This window comes from Amblyomma maculatum, chromosome 4, assembly GCF_055883805.1.
Source record: "Amblyomma maculatum isolate TAMU_Amacu chromosome 4, ASM5588380v1, whole genome shotgun sequence".
NCBI classification, from domain to species: Eukaryota; Metazoa; Arthropoda; class Arachnida; order Ixodida; family Ixodidae; genus Amblyomma; species Amblyomma maculatum.
Genome location: NC_139347.1, coordinates 40,348,748 through 40,368,292, shown reverse-complemented (window position 1 = coordinate 40,368,292; position 19,545 = coordinate 40,348,748). Strand labels below are relative to the sequence as shown.

Below are 19,545 nucleotides of genomic sequence, written 5' to 3'. Positions count from 1 at the left end.
AATTGCTTTTGTGCAGCTTTACATCATAAGTTAATCCAACAGGCCAGTAAGATCACCCAAAGCACAGCAGGTTTCAAGCAAGGGTACAATTACCATTAGCATCCAATCTCAGAATGGGTACATGGATAAAAGAGATGTGCACAATACATTTAGTTCAAAAATACGCTCTCATCTGAAATCCAAAATCTTTTGATGCCGTCATCCTGGCGTACTTCGGAAAAGCTATTCATCACACACAGGCAAAGATAAAGCTGAGCCCTCACATCAAGGAAGCGTTGTAAGGCTGGCTGCGTCTTGTCCAAAAAGGCTTGGTCGAAGCTGCGGAAGCGAGGTTTGCTAGCAGATGGCAGGCTTATTTGCTTGAGCTGTGGACACATCTGCAGTGGCAAGTTTTTAAAATTACTTCCAAAATGCAGCCGTAAACTACCAACACAGGCCAGGCCCACTCTCACCGGCAAAAGGCGTTGACGGAGGCAGTGGAAGTCAGCGATTGTCTTTGTAACAGCCCACCCACTTTGATCTGGAGTGCTCACCAAGATGGTAAAATATGGCATAGGCTTAGGACTGCAGTCTTTGACAATCTAAGTAAAAAAAAAAGGGTGGTCATATATACATATAATAACAATTCCTTACGCATACATAGAAAAGCCGACAGTGACAGTGATATCCTTTAGTCGGACACACCTGCAAAACATATGCGAGGTCCTGCTGCCTTGTACTTTTCTGGATAGCTTGGTTGGTTCCAAACCACAAGGCATTAAGGTGCCACAGCAAAAGACATACATGACAGGAATATTTTGTGTGTGTTTGTGTTTGTGTGTGTTCAAGAAGTAGGTGATGAAGCACTGTGATACCCATTTCATCCCCACCTCACCAGAAGTAATGCCAAACCTGACATCTGTATGGTGTCTGAAGTGAGCTGGTTGTTAAGTTAGTGAAGTGTCAAACTAACAACTTGCGTTTACAGAATTCTTTGTTAAGAAATCGGCAGCCAGGAGCCACAGACTTTAGCTCAAAGTTTTCCACAATCCTTCAGGAGCATGTCAAAAAATGAAAGCAAGTATTTCACACACGGTGAATATTTTCTTGACCAGCCAGAACTTCGAAATGTACAACTAAAATCAAAAAACAAATTGTCCAGAAACTATTTGAAATTTCAAATATTTCCATATGCCTACATTTAGTGGCATAGTCCTGAAAGAAGCACGCAGCCAACGTTTGAAGGTGCCATCTTAAGTTTACTTCGAAGTTATTCGATGACCTTTTGGCACAGGTGTCATAAAGAAGTGAGCAAAAACTCTTTTTGCAGCAGCATGAAGCAGGGTGTTCTATTTGGTGCATGGCACAGCTGCTCCACCATTGCCAATGGTGACAAATATTCTTTCAGCAGTTACATAGCCTTACCATGTCTCAGTATTAATGTAGAAACTAACAACATAAATACATGTGCATACATGTGCATACATACTGAAGTCACCATTTACTTCCACCTCATTTTCATTGCATGTTATAAACCCTTGTCTGCACTTCACTTTGAAAACACTGCTTAGCCAATCATATTTCATCTTGCTTTGTGGTCATCCTTTTTTATCTTCTCTCTCAGCCCTGTGCTCACAAAGGCCTTTTCTCTCCTCCTCTCGAGTATACTGAGATCAGCCATTGGTGCAAGTCAGTGCCAGTGACACAATACAAGTCACCCTAACGCAAGGGAAGCTGTGAAAGGCGGCCAGCAATTAGGAGGAGCACAAAAATGAACAAATGCTTTTCATTACCCATTCATGGGAGGGGAGGGACTGGGAGGAGGAAGGAGACGAAAGAATTAGCTTTCTCCACCACAACCTGCGAGCTGTGTATGGTGGCCGTCCACTTGCCCAGGCCCTGGATCCAGTCGTGGGCTCGTCTCAGTTGGTCAGTCAGCAAGCTGCATTGGGCTCGCATTTCCTGGATCTCTTTCTCCAGCACCCGCACCATCTGCACATGCATGCGCACAGTGCTCACTTCCTAGCTCGTAAAAGACTCAGCTGAAATGGGTGCTGACACATCTAAAATGATATTCACACGGGCGAGAGCCCGGTACGGAGGGTTGTGCTGGGTGACGCATCTTGACAGCACTCCCTTTCCTGCACGGCACCCACAGAGGAAGCCAGAAGCCAAGGGCGAGATCACTGTCATAATACAAGCTGCAGACAACAGTAGGCAATGCCACTGCAGGTGCCCAGCAGAACAGGGACTGAAAACTTGCCAGGTGTGAGAAGAAAGTACACCGCTTGAACTACGCCTGTCGGGGGTAAAGGACAGTTTCTACCAGCCAACCAGACAAACCCTGTCTTCGCCACCAGACCAAACCTGAAAGCTGCCAACTGTGCGGCCTCTGGAAGGCATGAAGAGTGCACAGTTGCCTTACTTAGGAAGGGATACCATTGATCACATGAGTACAGTTCTCACCTTCCAATTTACTCAAGAGCAACAAAGCACAAAAGTATATGACAGTTTCCCGTACCCCAGTGGCACCAAGTTCTAAAAGAGAAAGTTTTTAACTAACGCTAGGTGATTCCCTTCTCTGCCATAAAGAAAGGATATGAATACTAACACATATCTTGAATGCTTGAAGTATTCTGTTTTATTGTAAGCACACACTGCATATATGCAACACACTTTAATTTACTGCTTAACACCATACATTAACAGCATTTGTTCTACTTAAGTAGTAAATTAGTTCACATCAAACCAATCAGAAATGATGTGATTGGTACGGTAACTCAATATCTAATCACTGGTACTTTTAAGGTGGCATTTCCAATGCAAGAAAGCAAAGTACTGGCCACTGAAGAAACTCGGGCAACTTAGGATGTCACAGCACGAAAACCACGCTAAAAGAAGGCAGAGAGGAGATTCTACACCATGTGCCAATACAGTGAAACCTTGATGCAATCCTGCCTGATACATTTTTCAACATATTAAGTTTTTTTTTGTGTGTTCCTAGTTGATGCCCTGAAGAGGTAACGAATTTTCACATGGCTCATGAATTTCAGAACAGCATGCTTATGGACACTGAAAATGAACAATTCCAACGCAAAGTGACAGATTATTTCAAAGTGCTGTAATAAAGATAAAGATACGTTTTGTTCCAGACTTTCTGGAGCCTCTTTTTGATAATACGATTTTCAGATAGTATGTTTTCATTAATAACCTCTGCGAGAACCTTACCAACGAGATTCCACTGTATATCAGCATGAAGATTAGAAATTCATGAAATCTTAGGCAACAGCTTCAAACCTTTACAATCGATTGCTTTGTACAGCTGTGAACAAAAGTGGAGATACCATGGCCGCGGAGGCAGGAGCAGCTGTGGGACGGCACCGCCTCTCTGCTATGTCGTGCCCCCCGATTGCTGCGAGAGTGTTGAGCATAACGCAAAACTTCACCCTCACTCTTGCGCGTGTGCTTATCAATCCTTGACAAATTCTAGAGTGGCGTTCGGCTGCTGTGCTGCTGATGGTGACGACGAAGAGGACCATGCATAGCGAAGTGTCCAAAACTGTTGCACGTTAGCAGAGCAAGGTGGCAGCAAGGCGTCAAATCGTTGCGCTCCTGAGTGGTAAAGGCCAGTTAGATGTTATTTTCATCGATATTAGGCATTTTCTGCACATTTTATAACTCGCCTGCACGGCATTTTTAGTCTAGTGCATCTAATACCTTGTTCCAGTGGGTGATTCAAAACAAGCTTTCTTGTTCCATGAGCAGGAAAGTGCATATCAGAAGATGATTTAGATTCAGATCCTTAGCTCCGAGTGCCTACCTACTGCAGCAGCAAGATGCATTTATGCTCATCGGTTGCTAAGTAAATTCCTTAAAATCGCAGGTAAGCAAAAGTGGGGAGGCTGTAGGAATAATGACGGACACGATTGTCAGTGCCATATGACCCCATGTGCCTGCATACGCACTGTGTTCTTCCTGATATAGCTGGCCTGTTCACCCACACTTTTCTAAAAGGCACGGATTTTTGTAACAAAGCTGCAAGAGGCCACACTATGTTTTCGCAGTGACAGACTGGATCATGAGCGACTATTGCAACGAAACTGCTGAATGTGCAAACAAGAATACAGCACAGATTTAGTTCTTTGTTATGGAGTGAATGATGGCAGAAGGGGCCCTGCATTCTTTCGCAAACGACTTGCTGTTTGCTTCGGGCTTCTGAACCTTTCAGTAGGCGGAAAATATGTGCAGTAGAACACCACAATGGCTGCTTGACAGGCTGTTTGCCATATACAGTGCCATTCCTTGACACTTTGCGATGCGCATTTCTATTTGTCGAGGCCATCAGCAGCAGAACATAAATTTGTAAAGATTGACAAGCTCCTGCATGAAAGTGAGAGTAAAGTTTCCCGTTCATTGGGTCACTTTAGCAGCTAGCGTACTGCACGAGGTAGCAGCACCACGATACAGCCCGCAGCCACTCCTGCTGCCGAAGCCGTGGTCTCTCCACTTTTGCTCACGACGGTAAATGAAACCAACGGCATGAGAATTTTGTGGGCACATGAATGCAATATCTGTGTCCCTTCTCTTTTCTGAACATATTTTCATTGCTTTTAATTACGTACTGGTGCAAAGTACACTCTTGCTCTATACTCATTTTCCCTTTTGTTTTGGACAGTACATGCCATCTGTCCTAATGCAGGCTGCCCGAATGTAGTTGCAAGCGCATATCATTTAAATGGCATCATTCATTTGTTTGAGCTCAAACATGACATCAGAATTCTTCCTGAACTCCCTTAAAAAAGAGCCTTGCGAAAGCAAGAAATCCCTATGCCACAATATGGCCCCATGTGCTTTTCGCTTGATAGCACTTCCAGATGCAAGCTACTGCAACACACCGCACACTCATGCATCCACAGTCTGGGTGATCTGAGGAAAATATTTTGTTCAGTAAATCAAGGGCACATCTCCTTGCTGTTGTAATCCCTGTTCTCATTTATGTACTGCCACAAGACCTTGACTAAAAGCCCTGTCATGTAGGTTGCAAAAGGTTTTCAATGGCACTTTCAAAAAGTGCACCTTGACAAAAAAAATGAACAGGACCCAAATGACCAGGCTCGGGTAAAATACCTTTGGGTCAGAATTGGGAGTGGCCTGCAGTGCCTGCAGCGCTCTTCGTTTCTCATCCAAGCGAGACTCCAGGCGTGTCAGCTGGCTCTTTCTCCGTGCATAGCACTCCTCAACTGTCGGTTCCGGCGACTCTGCCACTGCTGGCACACACTCTTCCTGTTGGTTACTGTTGGAAGGGCTCTTGTCATCTGTGAGTGATTGTGTACACTACTCAATAAGCTGCCTCAGATGTCCTCTCATTCAGGATGCACTCAAAAAATGCAAAACTCTGCATGTTGACTTTTTTTTTACTCTTTTTACTTTTTACTTTACTCTTACTTTTTTTTTTTTACTCCACTTCTTGTTTTCCTTACACTTTTTTAACTCCCCCAGGTGTCAAAATTACGCTCATCAGCTCTCACAGGCTCTCAAACATACGAGCATGAGAAAGGGTTTCCCTCTTGTGTTAAACTTATCTTTTAAAATGCAAGGTCACCAAAGTTTATGTTGCATATTTTTTTCTTCTAGGATAACGCAAGAAAGACTAGTAAACAAAGCTCACTGCGTGGAATTGACCTTCACTCAGTAAATCATTTATATTTTTTGCATGTAGTCTCAGTTCCAAGTGACACCTAACTGTAGCTACGATGCGACAGCTCTGGTTTTAAGTTCAAATGAAGCAAACAAACAGAAACTGCAATCTTCCCCATTTTATTTTCCCTGGCTCTTACACTTTTCCTCCTCAAAACCTACAAAATCATTGCACACCTTACTACATGAATGTATAACTGGTTGGTTTTGGTTTTTGAGGAAAGGGAAGGCGTAGTATCCGTCTTACTTCTTGGTCGGTACCTGACTGCACTGTGGGGGAAGAGAGAAAGGTGGAAGTGAAGGGAGAAACAGGGAAAGGGTGCCATAGTGGAGGGCTGCCGAATAATTTTAAACACCTGGGTATCTCTGCTGTGAATGTATAACTGCAATTTTGGTCTCCTGTGTGCACTTAAATGAAATATAATATGCCTGTCTTTTTCACATGAAATACCAGCTGACAAAGTCATGCGCCAATGGTAGCTATGCCGGCCGACACACAAAAAGGTAAATCACAGCTACTAACTGAACCATATCTGTAGAGTCATGCCCATCCATAATAAAAAAAAAGAAAGTCCTTTGCCTTCTTTGTAGGCGCCAAGGTCAAGGTGAAGATTTTGTGCCTCAGTCACCATGCTATGGTAAGCCTCGCTCACCAGGAAGGAGTGGTAATAGCGCTCTTCAAGAATCTGGTATACTTCCTTCTGAGCTTGCAGAAATGCTTCAGGTCCCTGAAAAAGGAACAAGAACATTTAGAGCGTCTCATTCACAAACAGTATCTATGCCTTGACTCTTGTGCTTTAAATAACAGAAGCTCAGTAAAACACAGTAAGGAAAATCTGTTTGAGCAAGATGGGTGTTGTGAAAAACTTCTCAGCTAGTTTTAGAGGCAATGACTCTGAACAGAACAGCAAGAACAGGTACTAGTGGCTTTTGATTTGGTTTGTGGGGTTTAACGTCCTAAAGAAATGAGAGACACCATAGTGAAGGGCTCTGAAAATTTAAACCACCTGGAGTTCTTAAACGTGCACTATCGCACAGCATACTGATGCCACTCCGTTTCGCCTCCATCGCAATGCAGCCGCCGGCAGTCTGGTTCGAACCCAGGTACTCCAGCAAAGTAGCCAGAAATATTAACCAAGGCGCCACCACGGCGGGGCCGCCCCAGCCGGGATTTGATCTCGCATCCTGGGGCGCAGTAGTCGAGCACTCAAGCCACTGCACCACCGCAGCAGGATAGTGACTTTTAGAGACCCCTTCGTAAGTCTGACATATGCACTGATCCAAGAACTGCCTAGCACAGTAGCTTACAAAGATCTCTGTTCCAACCTGTTTGCATCAATATTAAGCTACAGTGTGATGAGCAATCAACCCATTATTTTGTAGCCTTAAAAGACTTGCCTTATTTGCCATGATGAAAGCCTCTATGCCCTTGAGGACACCCTTCGAGAGCCGGATGCCAGGTCGTGGCCGTTTGATGTATGTCTGATAGATCTCATTTCCCAGTTGATGCCATTCATCCTGATTAATGCCACAAGGTGACACAAAATCAGAAAACTCAAATCAAGGTATACCATCGGCATAAATAAAAAAAAAAAAACAATATATATATATGCACTGCACTTGCCTTGCTTGAGAGTTTCATGTTCTCCACATCTTGCCAGAACCTTTTGTTTGATACAAACAAGAAAAGAGTTTCAAGACCAGGGAGGAAGATTCAACAATGGGCAGCAATCATTAACCCTTTGACAACTGCTGCCACATGCATGGCTACAATAGTGTGTTCAAGCATCATATCGAAAGTAAGCACTTACAGGCAGAACAGTGTAGCTTTAAAGCATGAGTAGTTAATAGATAAATAAAAACTCGCAACGAAAGAATGTTTTCCCAGAAAGAATTTACCCGTCAAAGGGTTTAAGGCCAAATGCCAACAGAGATTTTTCCAGAAACGCTAAAAATAAAAAATAAACAAGTGTGGCACTCACGACAGTAGAGATTTCCCAACTTCTTCCCCTTGTAAGAACCTGGCCAAATACTCTCGGCACACTGATGATTCCATTAGAACTGAGAATGCAAACACCTGCAGCAAGGTAATAAATACTCTTAATTCATGAAAGAGAATGCATAGAATGATATTAAACAGATAGAAAAGTAATCTGAAAAACACAGAGCTAACTGCCTAGTAAATAAAAAAAAATAATAAAATAAAGGGAACCTTGCGTCCTGGAAGGCTTTCTTGTTCATCGGAAGGTGAATAACAGTCCAAACCTCCAACCAATTTAAGCTGCTTTTCACATCTTGCTTTGGCATATTGGAGCTGGAAAAAAAAAAAAAAGAAGAAGAAGAAGAGAATGTAAAAAACTACCGACAATGTTGTTGCCATTGTTTTGTAACAAGGCAAGAATGTGGCGAGTTCTCTTATGCAGTCAATGCTGCCGGCATATAAAAGGTCACAGGAAAAAAGAAACAAAACATGATACTGGACAATCGAAAAGGGCATTGTTTACAATTTACAAGGAACTTTACAAATTATTAAGCTAAAGTTACCTGTACTCTGTGGAAACAAAATTGTGAGAAAAAAACTGCACAGTGAAGAAGTGCTTTTCGTAACAAAAGTACGCTCTAAAGGTCTGTATATATATCTCTCATCATATAATTTTACGCAGTTATTTCATGGTCCAAACATAAAACCATTGTTCATACCTGCTTGATGTACTTGGACAGATTTCTTGATTGCAACAGGTCCCCTTTAGCTGTGCTTGGCGCTTCATACTGCTTATCTGAGTTCCCGAAAAAAAAAAAAAAAAAAAGTTTTCATTTAATTCTGTGATGTGTAATGCAGTTTGGAGCAGTTTTTTTTTTTTTTTTTTTAAGGAAATAAACAGCAACTAACCTTCACTAATGCCTCGTGCTTTCTTCAGGTTGTTGGCAGTGGTAGCTTGCATAATTTCTGATACAATATTGAACCTACGCAGGAGGAATGCGAGCAGTTAAACAGACTGCACGCAAGACTACACAAGCAGAATGCAGCTTCCACATTTCCCTATATTTCTAGAAACATGCAAATGCACCCGAACTCCTAAAAACAATAAATCGACATCAGCTATTTGTAAAAACTGGCTAGCATTTAGGTAATAAGTAGGCCACCAAAGAAAGGGAGGACTAGTTTACACAAAGTAACACCCCTCAGGAGTTATGCGTTAGTAAAGAGCAAAACCAGCAGAAAGCATGAAATAAATTTCAAAACATGCACATGACAATGCAGGCCTCATCCCGCATACTGCTGTAACACCGATTATTTATAGTAGTAGTCTATTCATTAGTCTCACCATTCGTCCCAACTGGACCAAATGTTTGAAAATTTTGCCATAAAATTCCTTGAAAAAGAAAAACAATGAAGCGCTACAATTGCTCAGTTTAATCGTAGACAACATTGTCCCCTCATTCGTACAGCATGTTAAGTATTAGTATCTCATTGAAAAGCTTACACACTGCCTTCCAAGCACTAATGAACACACTAATTCAGTTCAAGGCCGCTTCATCACTGGATCGACGAGTTCGAGAAAAGCAGTGTCATTTTTGCAAGAACACTATCTTTCCCTCGAATGTATGACAGCTATTTAATACTGTTAACTGTAGAGTTGGGCTACAAAGCATAATATTTCTAAATGAGCTCACCGCATACGCTTCAAATCTTGGACGTCAGTGCAAGTGTCAATAACAAATATAAAATCCTCCCACGTCTCGGCGTATGCATAAGTTCGGCTGTGCTTTTCGTTCTCTGCCTGAAGCCACTGTAGGTATGCAATAAGCTTCTGATTTATATAATCTGGGTCGGTGACTAAGTCAACTGTTGGTTGAAAAACTGGAACAGACAAACACATAAAGTCAAATTCAATGCTTCCAAGGTACTTCACTGTTAACTAAACAAGAGTCTCTGCAGTAAACACACAGAATATCAAGGCAACATTAGCCAAACTTAAGCATGAAAATGAAGAAGTATTATTTGCACTTGCCTGCAGCAGGCCAGAGTATTTTTTACTTTTGCCAATATAACTAATTAGACAATATTTACCCGCTTTCAGCCATACAAGTTGGGTCAACAGAAAGACAGCTGAACAATAAAAGCAACTGTACGTGACTTCATTGGCAAAAGCTTCTCCACTCTCAATTGCTTCCAATTAGGATTTTAAAATTAAAAATGACTGTGACAATGCCATGCATTTTAAACACTGAATGCTTGGAAGAGCTTTTTTACTGAGTGTTAATATTACATGCCCGTGTGATGGAGCAGCCACAGTCAATATCAACGGCCACGACTGGCCAAAACCTTGCGTTCCCCCAGGGTGTCACGAATTTATCCAAAAGCATGGTAACTATGTTCAGGATAAATTCACATCCATAAACAAAGTGAAATTTCTGACTTTCTCAACATACCAAATAATTGATTGTTTTCATGCATCTTTAGTGATTTATACGTTCATTTTTACATTCATTACATAACGTTCGACTAGTTTACCGGCCTACTATAAACTAAAATGTATGTCCGCTTGAAATCAGTGACAGCAAGGAATGATGCTTCAGTTTTTATTCTCGTTAGAGCTGTGACAGTCAATATCAGCCCCTATGAATGACTGCAATCCAGTCTTCTTCCCAGATTTTACATATTATCTCAGGACACCGTAACAACATTTAGAATAAACACACATTGATAAACAATGTGACATTTCAGGCTTCTTTTACAAAATCTAAAGATTTGATTGAAACCTTTCGAGTATTTTCATTGATTAACAGGTTAACTATAGTGTTAAAGTAATTTCTCAGTTTATAATGAAGCAAAAATATGTCTGCCTGCACTTCCTGAAAGCCAAGAGTACTGCTTCAGCTTTGTTCCAAAAACATGCACCAGTCTTTTTCAAACTCTCAGATCATGTCATGCATAAGGTCTTCATGCCAAATGTTGGTATATCCTGAACATCACAAGATATATAAGATATTATAAAAATACTGTGCATGATGGCCATCTAGCCTAGATGCTATAACTGACCTCTTTATTCACACAGTAATGCAATGTCGATCTCACAAAGTGAAACCAAACACATTAAAAGGTGGGAAGGAGGGGACAAAAAAAAAAAAAAAAAAAAAGGCTAAAAAGTGTATTTTTCAATTTGAATGCCAAAATGTGGCAAAATTTTTAGAAAATGTTTCCACAAATTGTAGTTCTTAGATACACACCAGAAGTCCAAAATACGCTATGCATGAAGTCTTCATATAGCTGGCTCAATGATGCTGCTTGTTGCACAGCGGCAGGACGGTTAAGAAGGATGTGAGTAAAGTAGGCACAGCAGTAATGTGCCTTTGTCATATTTTTAACAGCCATTCTGCATGGCTTAAAAAATCATGGCCCCCCCCCCCCCCCAAAAGGAAATTACGAATGTTTATACCGTATTCCAGCAAGCAAGATGGGAACCCAGAAATAGCTGTTATGCTGCACAATGTGTATGATGTTGCTTTCTTTTACTACGGTTTTTATCAAATGCTGAAATAACGACACCCGCTGTTTATTCATGTGCACGTGACGCTTGTCTAGCTGTGGTGACATCCGGGCTCAAGTAATAAGTCACCAAATCACGCACTGGTGCTTCTCGGACCTTCCCTCTCTCCAGCAGCAGACATTCCCCTTTTTAACTCCATATCGCAAGTGCGGTGCCCTTGTGCGTCACACTGCCTCAATTCATATTCTCCCATTATGCTGTGCAACAACCGTTAACCATCAACTCTTGCTGCCGGGCCTTTGTACTCGCTGTAACACAGAGCACAGTGTAGCATCTATCCTACTTCCCTAATATGTCACCCTCCTTTCATACCCCTAATAGACTGCTCATCTCTGCTGCAGATATCAGGTTTCCGTTAACACCTGTTGATGCAAAATCAGCAGATTCCAGCCTGACTAAAACGATACCAGTTAGGACTAAAAAAAAAAACGCTATAGTAAACATGGATATAGTCAAAACTCTGATATATGAACCTGAAGTCCCAGTTCACCCGCCATAGACGACTGTATATTTTCCCCCTTTTATAGTAAAGACATGTTTGATAAAAATCGGTTCTAGTAAAGTGCGCCTGGCCGTGTAAACGGCTTCCCACGAAATGAAATCGCCGTGCGCGCGCGCTACCTAGAATTGCGAGGCAAATTTTTTTTAGAAAAAAAAAAAAAACGTGTTCTTTTAAATGGCTTTACCACTAGGCTTAGTACAATTCAGGAGAAGCCAACTTTACGTAGGCCTTGGAGCCGTGAGGGAAAGCATGAAGCGCACAGGAAAAGAAAATGTAAAGCTGTCTACAAGCATGAAAAGAAGGCGGTGCGATCCATTCAGACGCTCAGAGGATAAAGGAGAGTAAAAGTGCAACGAGAATTAGGGAAGGGAAGAAAAGGCCAAAAATTCACAGCACTGTGTGTGGCAAGAACTGGAGGCACGGCACGTGCGGTTTTGCAGCACTTGACTGCCGCGCGCATTTCACATCTATTGCCTCCTTGCTGACAGAAACAACAGAAGATGATGCCGTGTTCATGCAGCGCTTTAGTTTTCACATGAAATCAAACTCTTTGGTATTCATAGCCACGTAGCCCTCATGCTTAAGAAGTACTTCCACAAGATGCAAACAAAAAATCCTATAACCAAAAAAAATCGGACGAAGAGACTATAAGAGAGAGATGGAAAGTATTTGAGAGTTTTTTTCATTAAGCAACAAGACGTGTCAAGTAAGTAGCCATTTAGTTACCAAACGGCATCTTACCATTAACAGCTGATATAGTAAAGACACTGGTATAGTAAAGATTTTTGCTGGTCCCTGTTACTTTACTATAAAGAGGTTCTACTGTAGTTTGAAAAACATAAGAAGCCCGCATACTATGTGCCTGCACAATGCATGACATTGGCTAGCAAGAGGATATGCTAGCCTGTGCAATGCAGTAAAATGCTTGGCATGTAAAGATCGTGTGCCAGATGCAATCGGCACTTTTCTAGAGTCTGTTCAAAGGGGGATGTGGTCATCGGCTCAGTTACCGAGGCAAGCTAGGATCTCCCGTAGCAGGTGGCGCACGGAAATGCAGAGGGCGTATTCGGATGGCAGTAGTAAGGCGAGCAGGAAGTCAGCCACCTGGCGCAGGTGGTCCAGTTCCAGCTGAGGGGTCTCCAAGAAAGGGCTCAGCGGGAATGGACGCCTCTCACCATTTCTGCAGACAGCCACCAGCAGCAATTAAAGGGGTCCTACAACAATTTCTTAGCCAGCAAAAGGTGTTTATATCCTTCAAAAAATGCACACTCTTACACTTACATAACAACGAATAACTGAGGAAGATATGCGTAGCACCAAAGTAAAAAATAATATATAGAAAAAGCCCCACCCCACACCATAAGTACTTAAAGCAGGCATCACTCTCGACTCATGAGGTTGTGTTTGAGGCACTGTTTTCTTTATCCTGTCAGACAACATGCGGCAGCCTATTAAAATCTATATAAATAACAACACTATAGTTAATAACAGCTGCTCTACACTACTAACTATATCCTGCCAAGTATGCGCTCAGCAGTTTTCTAGAACCAGAACCCCTTTCCGTGAAACAGTTCTTTAGTACTGGGATGATATCAGCAGGATCCTAAGTACTAGAACTATGTACGAAGTACGTCGAGAACTAAGTATGAAGCTCCTTCAGCAACATTGAGCGGTGTTTTAGCACCTAGCTTTCATAAAACAGCTTCGAAGATTTTCAATTCTGATGGCAAACTACATATCACTTCATTATCCTCTGCAAAATGTGCCAGCCATAAACCACGCACGAACAGATCACAAAAGCAAACTCAGCAAATTGTGCTATCAGCCAAAGAAAAAAAAGCTGAAAATTAATGTTTTCAGCAATTTAACAATGTTGTTAAGAGAATGGCACACCTTCATAATGGACCTCAGCACATAACTTAGTTCCATGGTAATTTGGCTGCACAGCATTTTGTTAGTGGAGTTGGGAGAGTGGATACATCATACTCGCAACCTCTGTAGGAACTGAATGATGATCACTGCTTCCAAACAGCTCTAAAAATCTTCAGGTATCTCCACCAAATTTTTAGAGCTGAGAAAGTGCAGCCTTTTTGCATAGCCTGAATTAATTTGGTCGCAGTGTTTTATTTTGACATTCTTGCCTTTCTTTTACTTTCTTGGTGCTTTTCTTTGTATCATGTACAAAGATATTTGTATGTATTTGACCAATTATCTAAATAGCCACATTTTAGTGTATGTTACAGTAGAATTGTGTAAATCATTATTAATTTATCTGACAATGCCTTTCATTACCCCCTATTTTACTTTATGGTGTTGTAAGAGTAAACACCAAAAAGATAAATATAAGAAAGCCATATTTTCAAAATCAAGAGAGGAGACATTCTGCTTCCACATTTTGTATATTTCAAATTTCTCTTATTTCCTATTTTTACACCCATGCTCCAACTTTTTGCAAATGTTTTTCCCCAAAAGTTTGCACTAAAAGGCTTTTTGTGCAATGTATGAAGCTTAAGATTATCCCCATTCACAAAACATTTAACTAGCTCAGTACAACATGGCATATGTTACACCAGAGTTGATAAATACTGCAATTATAAAATTAAAAAAAAAAAAAAAGTTATTTCTAAGACCACTCAGAATCACTTGTTTTCCGACGGTCCCAACAGAGTTAACCACGCAGATGTAGCAGGAGCATTCATTATCAGTGGCTCAGCCTACCACAGCTTTGGTGACGCATGAAGTAGCTGCTAAAAATGCCTTCCGTTCTTTTATGCTCCTGCTGACGACACGATTCAGAAAGCTTATCGTGAACTTATTATTCGCTCCTCACTCCCTGCGTTCATAACCTTTCTTTTGCGAACATGGTGATTAAAATATCCTGTTGGAAGTCAGCACTTGAAATGATTGCCTCCTGTGCCATCAATAGATTTACAAGGGGGATCATACGGCAAACACCCTCCTTGCAGTGATGTTGTGCCTTTCACTGAACGATAACTCTGAGACCCCTTAGAAAGACTAAAGCTACAAAGTACCAGGCTTGGCTCATTGTCTACAGCTTGTACACATCCCTGGTGTACTTAAGAAGCAATGCAGACCTTGATGTTATCCTTGCCACGATGCAGAATGTTGACATCATAAATAAAAGTGGCACAAAATCGAAACTTGTACTTCTTTCTCAATGGCCCAAAGAATGGAAGTTTTGGCGTGTACAATTTCAAGAACACTTGGAAGTATTGATGAAGCTTCAAGCATGCCATCCCGCTACGAAGTCAATACGGCTACAAACACAAGAGTCGCATTGCGTCGGATGCGGGAACTGGTCGCACAAAAAAGAAAGCAAGGCCAATACGAAAGGCCAAACCCGTGAACAAAAACCTAGCAAAGGTGACAGGCATAGTCAAGTATCAATACCATGACAAGGCTATGAAAGCCGCTATCTAGTTTGGAAATGGATTTGTAATTTCATGGGTACACAATGGAAGTCAATACCACATTATGGGTGCTCACAGTCATGCCACAGATGGTTCATACTGTCCTTTTATAACGGCACAAGGCATCATCAGGAAAGTTGTGCTTCTAATTAGATTCAAAATTTTCTTATAAATAAAATTATTTTCTATAAAATTGGGGGAATGGTTTGCAACATCATAGGATGCTTCCAAACTCGTACATCCTACGTAAGACTTAGAAAAGTCTGTAGGTATTTAAATGAACAACTGTGGTGCCTGGCAAAATTTTCAAGCACTCTAAAATGCTTGATTCCTCCATTTGCTCTTTTGCACGGAATACTCTGCAAGGTACTCAGCTTGCAAAAAAAAAAAAAAGAAACGAGGGACATTCGCAATATATTTAGTTCTATAAACCAACACATCTTTCAAAAATGCTGCTGTGCTCTGTCCGACGTCCTGAATAGTTATATGATGTTTGCACAGTACACATAAGCTGGCTCAATTCAGTTAAACTTGCCAGACACCCCCAATATCTAACTAATATTTGCCGCTATGGCCTGTTTGACCAATTTGGTCAAGTGGTATGAGATTCCAGTGGTATGCAAGCATAGTAAGCACAGATTATGCAATGGCTCGAGCTTAACATGCATCATTAAAGCAACCATGCAATAAAAAATATGCATCTCACCCTCCAGTAGCTATCCGTGCTGCATGAAAATGCTTTTGAACCTTCCTAACCATGTGATCAGTCAAAAGCTTGACATCATCAATCTTGCGGCACCGGTCCTTGAGGTTCCGTAAAACACGCCAGATTTCACCCCTAAAAAATGATTGCCGTCGTACGTCATAGTGCAATATATATCTCCAGGTAAGACAGCAAAACAGCTGCCCAACTGAGGCAAACAATGACACCTATGTGTACCATCTCCAGCCTTTCAAAAGAACATTGATGTTGGATTTAAAAGCCTATTTTGGATAAGATCTGCATGAATGCAGCAAAGCACCTCCAGTGACCCAACAAAAAATTACACAGAAATGCATAATACATTTCATTTTACGTAGTGCTATGATATGCTTTGCACAGTACAAAATTTATTTTTTGAAAACATTATTCAAAATAGAGATCTTCATGCCACATACACATACATACACAAAATATCCTGGCAGTGGAGGCAGTGATGTGCTATGTAGATTAAAAAATGACTCCAATGTGGAAAATCCCTGAAGCATTAAAGTTAGTAACTACAATGGTTGAGGACAAAAATATTTTGATGTAACATAACAAGCCTCAGTGCTCAATGATAAGTTGTTTTGAACTGCACAACAATATTGCTTTCCAAACCCTAACTCGATTAGAGCCAAAACAGCTTGTGATGAAATGTTCAAATTACGAATTTTTTAAATTATAACAAAACAGCACAATTAAATACCACGCAATATTAGAGACAGCAAACAGTGAAAGCTTCTGATACGATAACATAATGGACACTAAGAAGTGAACGTCTGTTCTCAGAGCTGCTATGATTTAGTTGTGTGGTTATTACACAAGCAATTACTTAAATTAATAACTTTTTTTCCTCTCCCTCTTTGTTAACAACATATTCAGAGATATTACAGCATTTGCGCCTTAAAAGGCAGACATTCCCAAAGCCCGCTAAGGGTCTTAGTATATCAGAAGAGTGTCACCTTCGAAGGTTACAAACTATGTAATTTAATAATCCAGCAACACTTCACGCCATTGAGCCTGCGTCTTTTTTGGCGCAGTGCAAATTTTGTGGCCAGAAGGCAAACTTATACCATATGGTATGGGCTTGCAAACAAAATACCAGTATTGACATAAATATCAGCCAATGTGGGAAGGCTGGGAGGCGGCCCTGTCCAGCTCGGACCTCAAGGAACAACGAGCCCTTGTCGAAAGAGCACGGGCAGCGGCTTTTACCAATGGTGTCCCGGACTAGGGACCCATTCAGCCTTCCCTTAATCTGCAGCAGGACTTTTTGACGGGTTAGTTGGTACATGATCTTGATTCTTATAGCGCTGACGAAACACCACAGGAAGAAAGACACAAAAGGACAGAAGCTTCTGTCCTTCTGTCCTTTTGTGTCTTTCTTCCTGTGGTGTTTCGTCAGCGCTATAAGAATCAAGATCCCTTAATCTAAGCCAATGTGGCTTTCAATAAATGTTTTCATCATCATCATCACTACACTGCTGTGTGCAGGACAGATGTTAGGAATACTGCACTATGGAAAAACTATGAAAAAAATTAAACACCAGCAAGAGATGTTAACAAGTCAACAGAAGAAAACAACGGCACTATAATTTTTCGCTAGCTAGTATGAGAAACAGTGCTAGCTAGTAGTAGCAGGTTCAGAAAATTTTTGCACCAGTAATCTGCATGTGGAGGCTAGGTTCCACACGCAGAATACTGGTGCAAAAATTTTCTGAACCTGCTACTACTAGCTAGCACCTTTTCGCCTGGAGTAGTGCTGACCTCATCAACTGAAGGTTTATTTAATACAGTTATATTCTGAAATTAATTTCTACCTACCGCTTATCAGTCATGCCTAAACTATGCATGATTTTCTGCTGCCCTATCATTTCTCTTTTTTAGAAGATCTGCTTCAACAACTTGGCATAGCCATTGTCTGCAAGTATGTCCTTCGTTTGATGCTTCAGGATTAGACAGAATAAGAAGAATATGTGCTTACAATATATAATTATATACTACAGTTTATTCCTACAACTTTTAAAGCTCTTGCCTAAGATTCATGTCATTTTGAGGTTTCTCATTTGCCGCACCTATCTAGAGCCCTCTTCCCTCATTTTAGTATGATCATCTCACATTTAATTCACTGTTCACTTTAACAAATAAGTCTCCTGCCTTCAATTACATTATATAAGATACTTTTTTTTTTTTTTTTTTTTTTTTTTTGCATTTGCAGTCCCTACAGTGGGTAACAGCCATTTTTTCCCATTTGCACACACCACCATTTAGACATAAGTCAATGACGTGAACAAGGCAAGCAGATTCAATAGAAGAGACAAAAAGATCGCAGCAGTCATGTAACGTATGAATACATAGGTACCGAATCACTACTAAAATATCACCTGAGAAGCATGCAGAAACAACGATGGTCAGGAACGAGGTGCTTGTACCATGGAAGTATAAAATCTCTAAAGACCAAATCAAAGATTTCGTTTATCTTCGAGTCGACAGTACGAGAGAAGACGACGTGCTTGGCTTTCTCGATGCCGTCCATACGACTGTATTCCTTCATCTTTTCCTGCGCAAAAGAGAAGACATGAAGCGCACGTATCTTCGCAACTCTACTTCAAATGACGGAATTCTTTCTTTCGATTATAAATCAGCATAATCACCTGCAGTACTTGCTTTAACAAATGGTTTCCGTCGTGTTCTCTCAGTATAATAGGATACTGGTCATCGGTACATAGCACGCTTCGACAGCCCAAGATGACACCAATTGATACCATTCCAACATACATCATAGCTACTCCTGCTGTGTCCAAGTGACCATAATAGTGGGTCAACGCTGCAGCGATGCATACCACGAAGCTTCCCTGCCAAAGCAACGCGAATACATTAGGTATAAACTGCAAAAGCACCTAATGATAAACCATATCAGCACCGTTATTACCTTGATAAGATTCCTTCCCAGTGTCCCCATGGTTCATGTGTACAGCGTGAAACAAACTTCTTGCTAATTACCTACAAGGCAAGAAAATCACGTGAGTTTCCTCAGCGTATCTCATGAGAACCATGTGAACGACGCAACCGTTCGTTAGCACTGTGAAGAGCCTGTGATGACGAGCGCGCTTGTCAGTCTGTCATGAGCCCCGAAATTGGGGGCGTGGACGTCTGGCTCATCCAAGAGCACCATGATGATGCTTCCGAAGAGCGCAGATATACTTGAAGGTCCGTGCCTGCATGTTTGCTATATACCAAGCGAAAGCAACACAATCTGGCAGACTGGGCTCTCTTTCAGCTCATGCGGACGCGCGTCCACACAGGAAGAGATGCTTCGCCACTTAACAAGTGTACCACGTGCCCTTCCTGAGTTGCCGCTTGTTGCTCCCTCTGCCAGTCGTTATGCGATCTAACGTTTTTGCCAGGGTCGTGCACTAAAGTTTTTGTGGCTGTGGAAAAGAGCTGAAACTTACGCCCCCTACTGCTTCACATCTGCTAGTTACAATATATTGCAGCTTTTTCTGTATTTCCTAAAGGTCCATATGCTTCAAACTTATCAGAGAGACGCACAGAATTGCGTCACTATGTTTTAAAATCGATTAGCCTACCATATTGTAGAGCCTATTAATCTAAGTAAGGCCAGCGCAGATTCTTAGCGGT

At 41.4% G+C, this 19,545-nt stretch overlaps 1 protein-coding gene across 1 annotated transcript in view; it reads right to left on the bottom strand.

Annotated features, from left to right (window-relative positions):
* LOC146190804 (sorting nexin-25-like) overlaps window positions 1–19,256 on the bottom strand; it is a 33,126-nt gene extending 13,870 nt beyond the window's left edge. The window contains exons 1-17 of the mRNA XM_084601183.1: window positions 18,836–19,256; window positions 18,558–18,758; window positions 18,288–18,463; window positions 15,868–15,999; window positions 12,741–12,910; window positions 9,352–9,538; window positions 8,567–8,640; window positions 8,377–8,453; window positions 7,889–7,990; window positions 7,659–7,753; window positions 7,301–7,340; window positions 7,075–7,194; window positions 6,257–6,404; window positions 5,107–5,294; window positions 1,840–1,971; window positions 453–581; window positions 264–377 (exon numbers count right to left, since the gene is read on the bottom strand). Of these exons, the coding sequence (XP_084457309.1) occupies window positions 264–377; window positions 453–581; window positions 1,840–1,971; window positions 5,107–5,294; window positions 6,257–6,404; window positions 7,075–7,194; window positions 7,301–7,340; window positions 7,659–7,753; window positions 7,889–7,990; window positions 8,377–8,453; window positions 8,567–8,640; window positions 9,352–9,538; window positions 12,741–12,910; window positions 15,868–15,999; window positions 18,288–18,463; window positions 18,558–18,758; window positions 18,836–18,865 (2,115 nt within the window). The 5' untranslated portion in view covers window positions 18,866–19,256. The remainder of the gene's footprint in view (window positions 1–263; window positions 378–452; window positions 582–1,839; window positions 1,972–5,106; window positions 5,295–6,256; window positions 6,405–7,074; window positions 7,195–7,300; window positions 7,341–7,658; window positions 7,754–7,888; window positions 7,991–8,376; window positions 8,454–8,566; window positions 8,641–9,351; window positions 9,539–12,740; window positions 12,911–15,867; window positions 16,000–18,287; window positions 18,464–18,557; window positions 18,759–18,835) is intronic.
* Window positions 19,257–19,545: the final 289 nt, after the last annotated feature.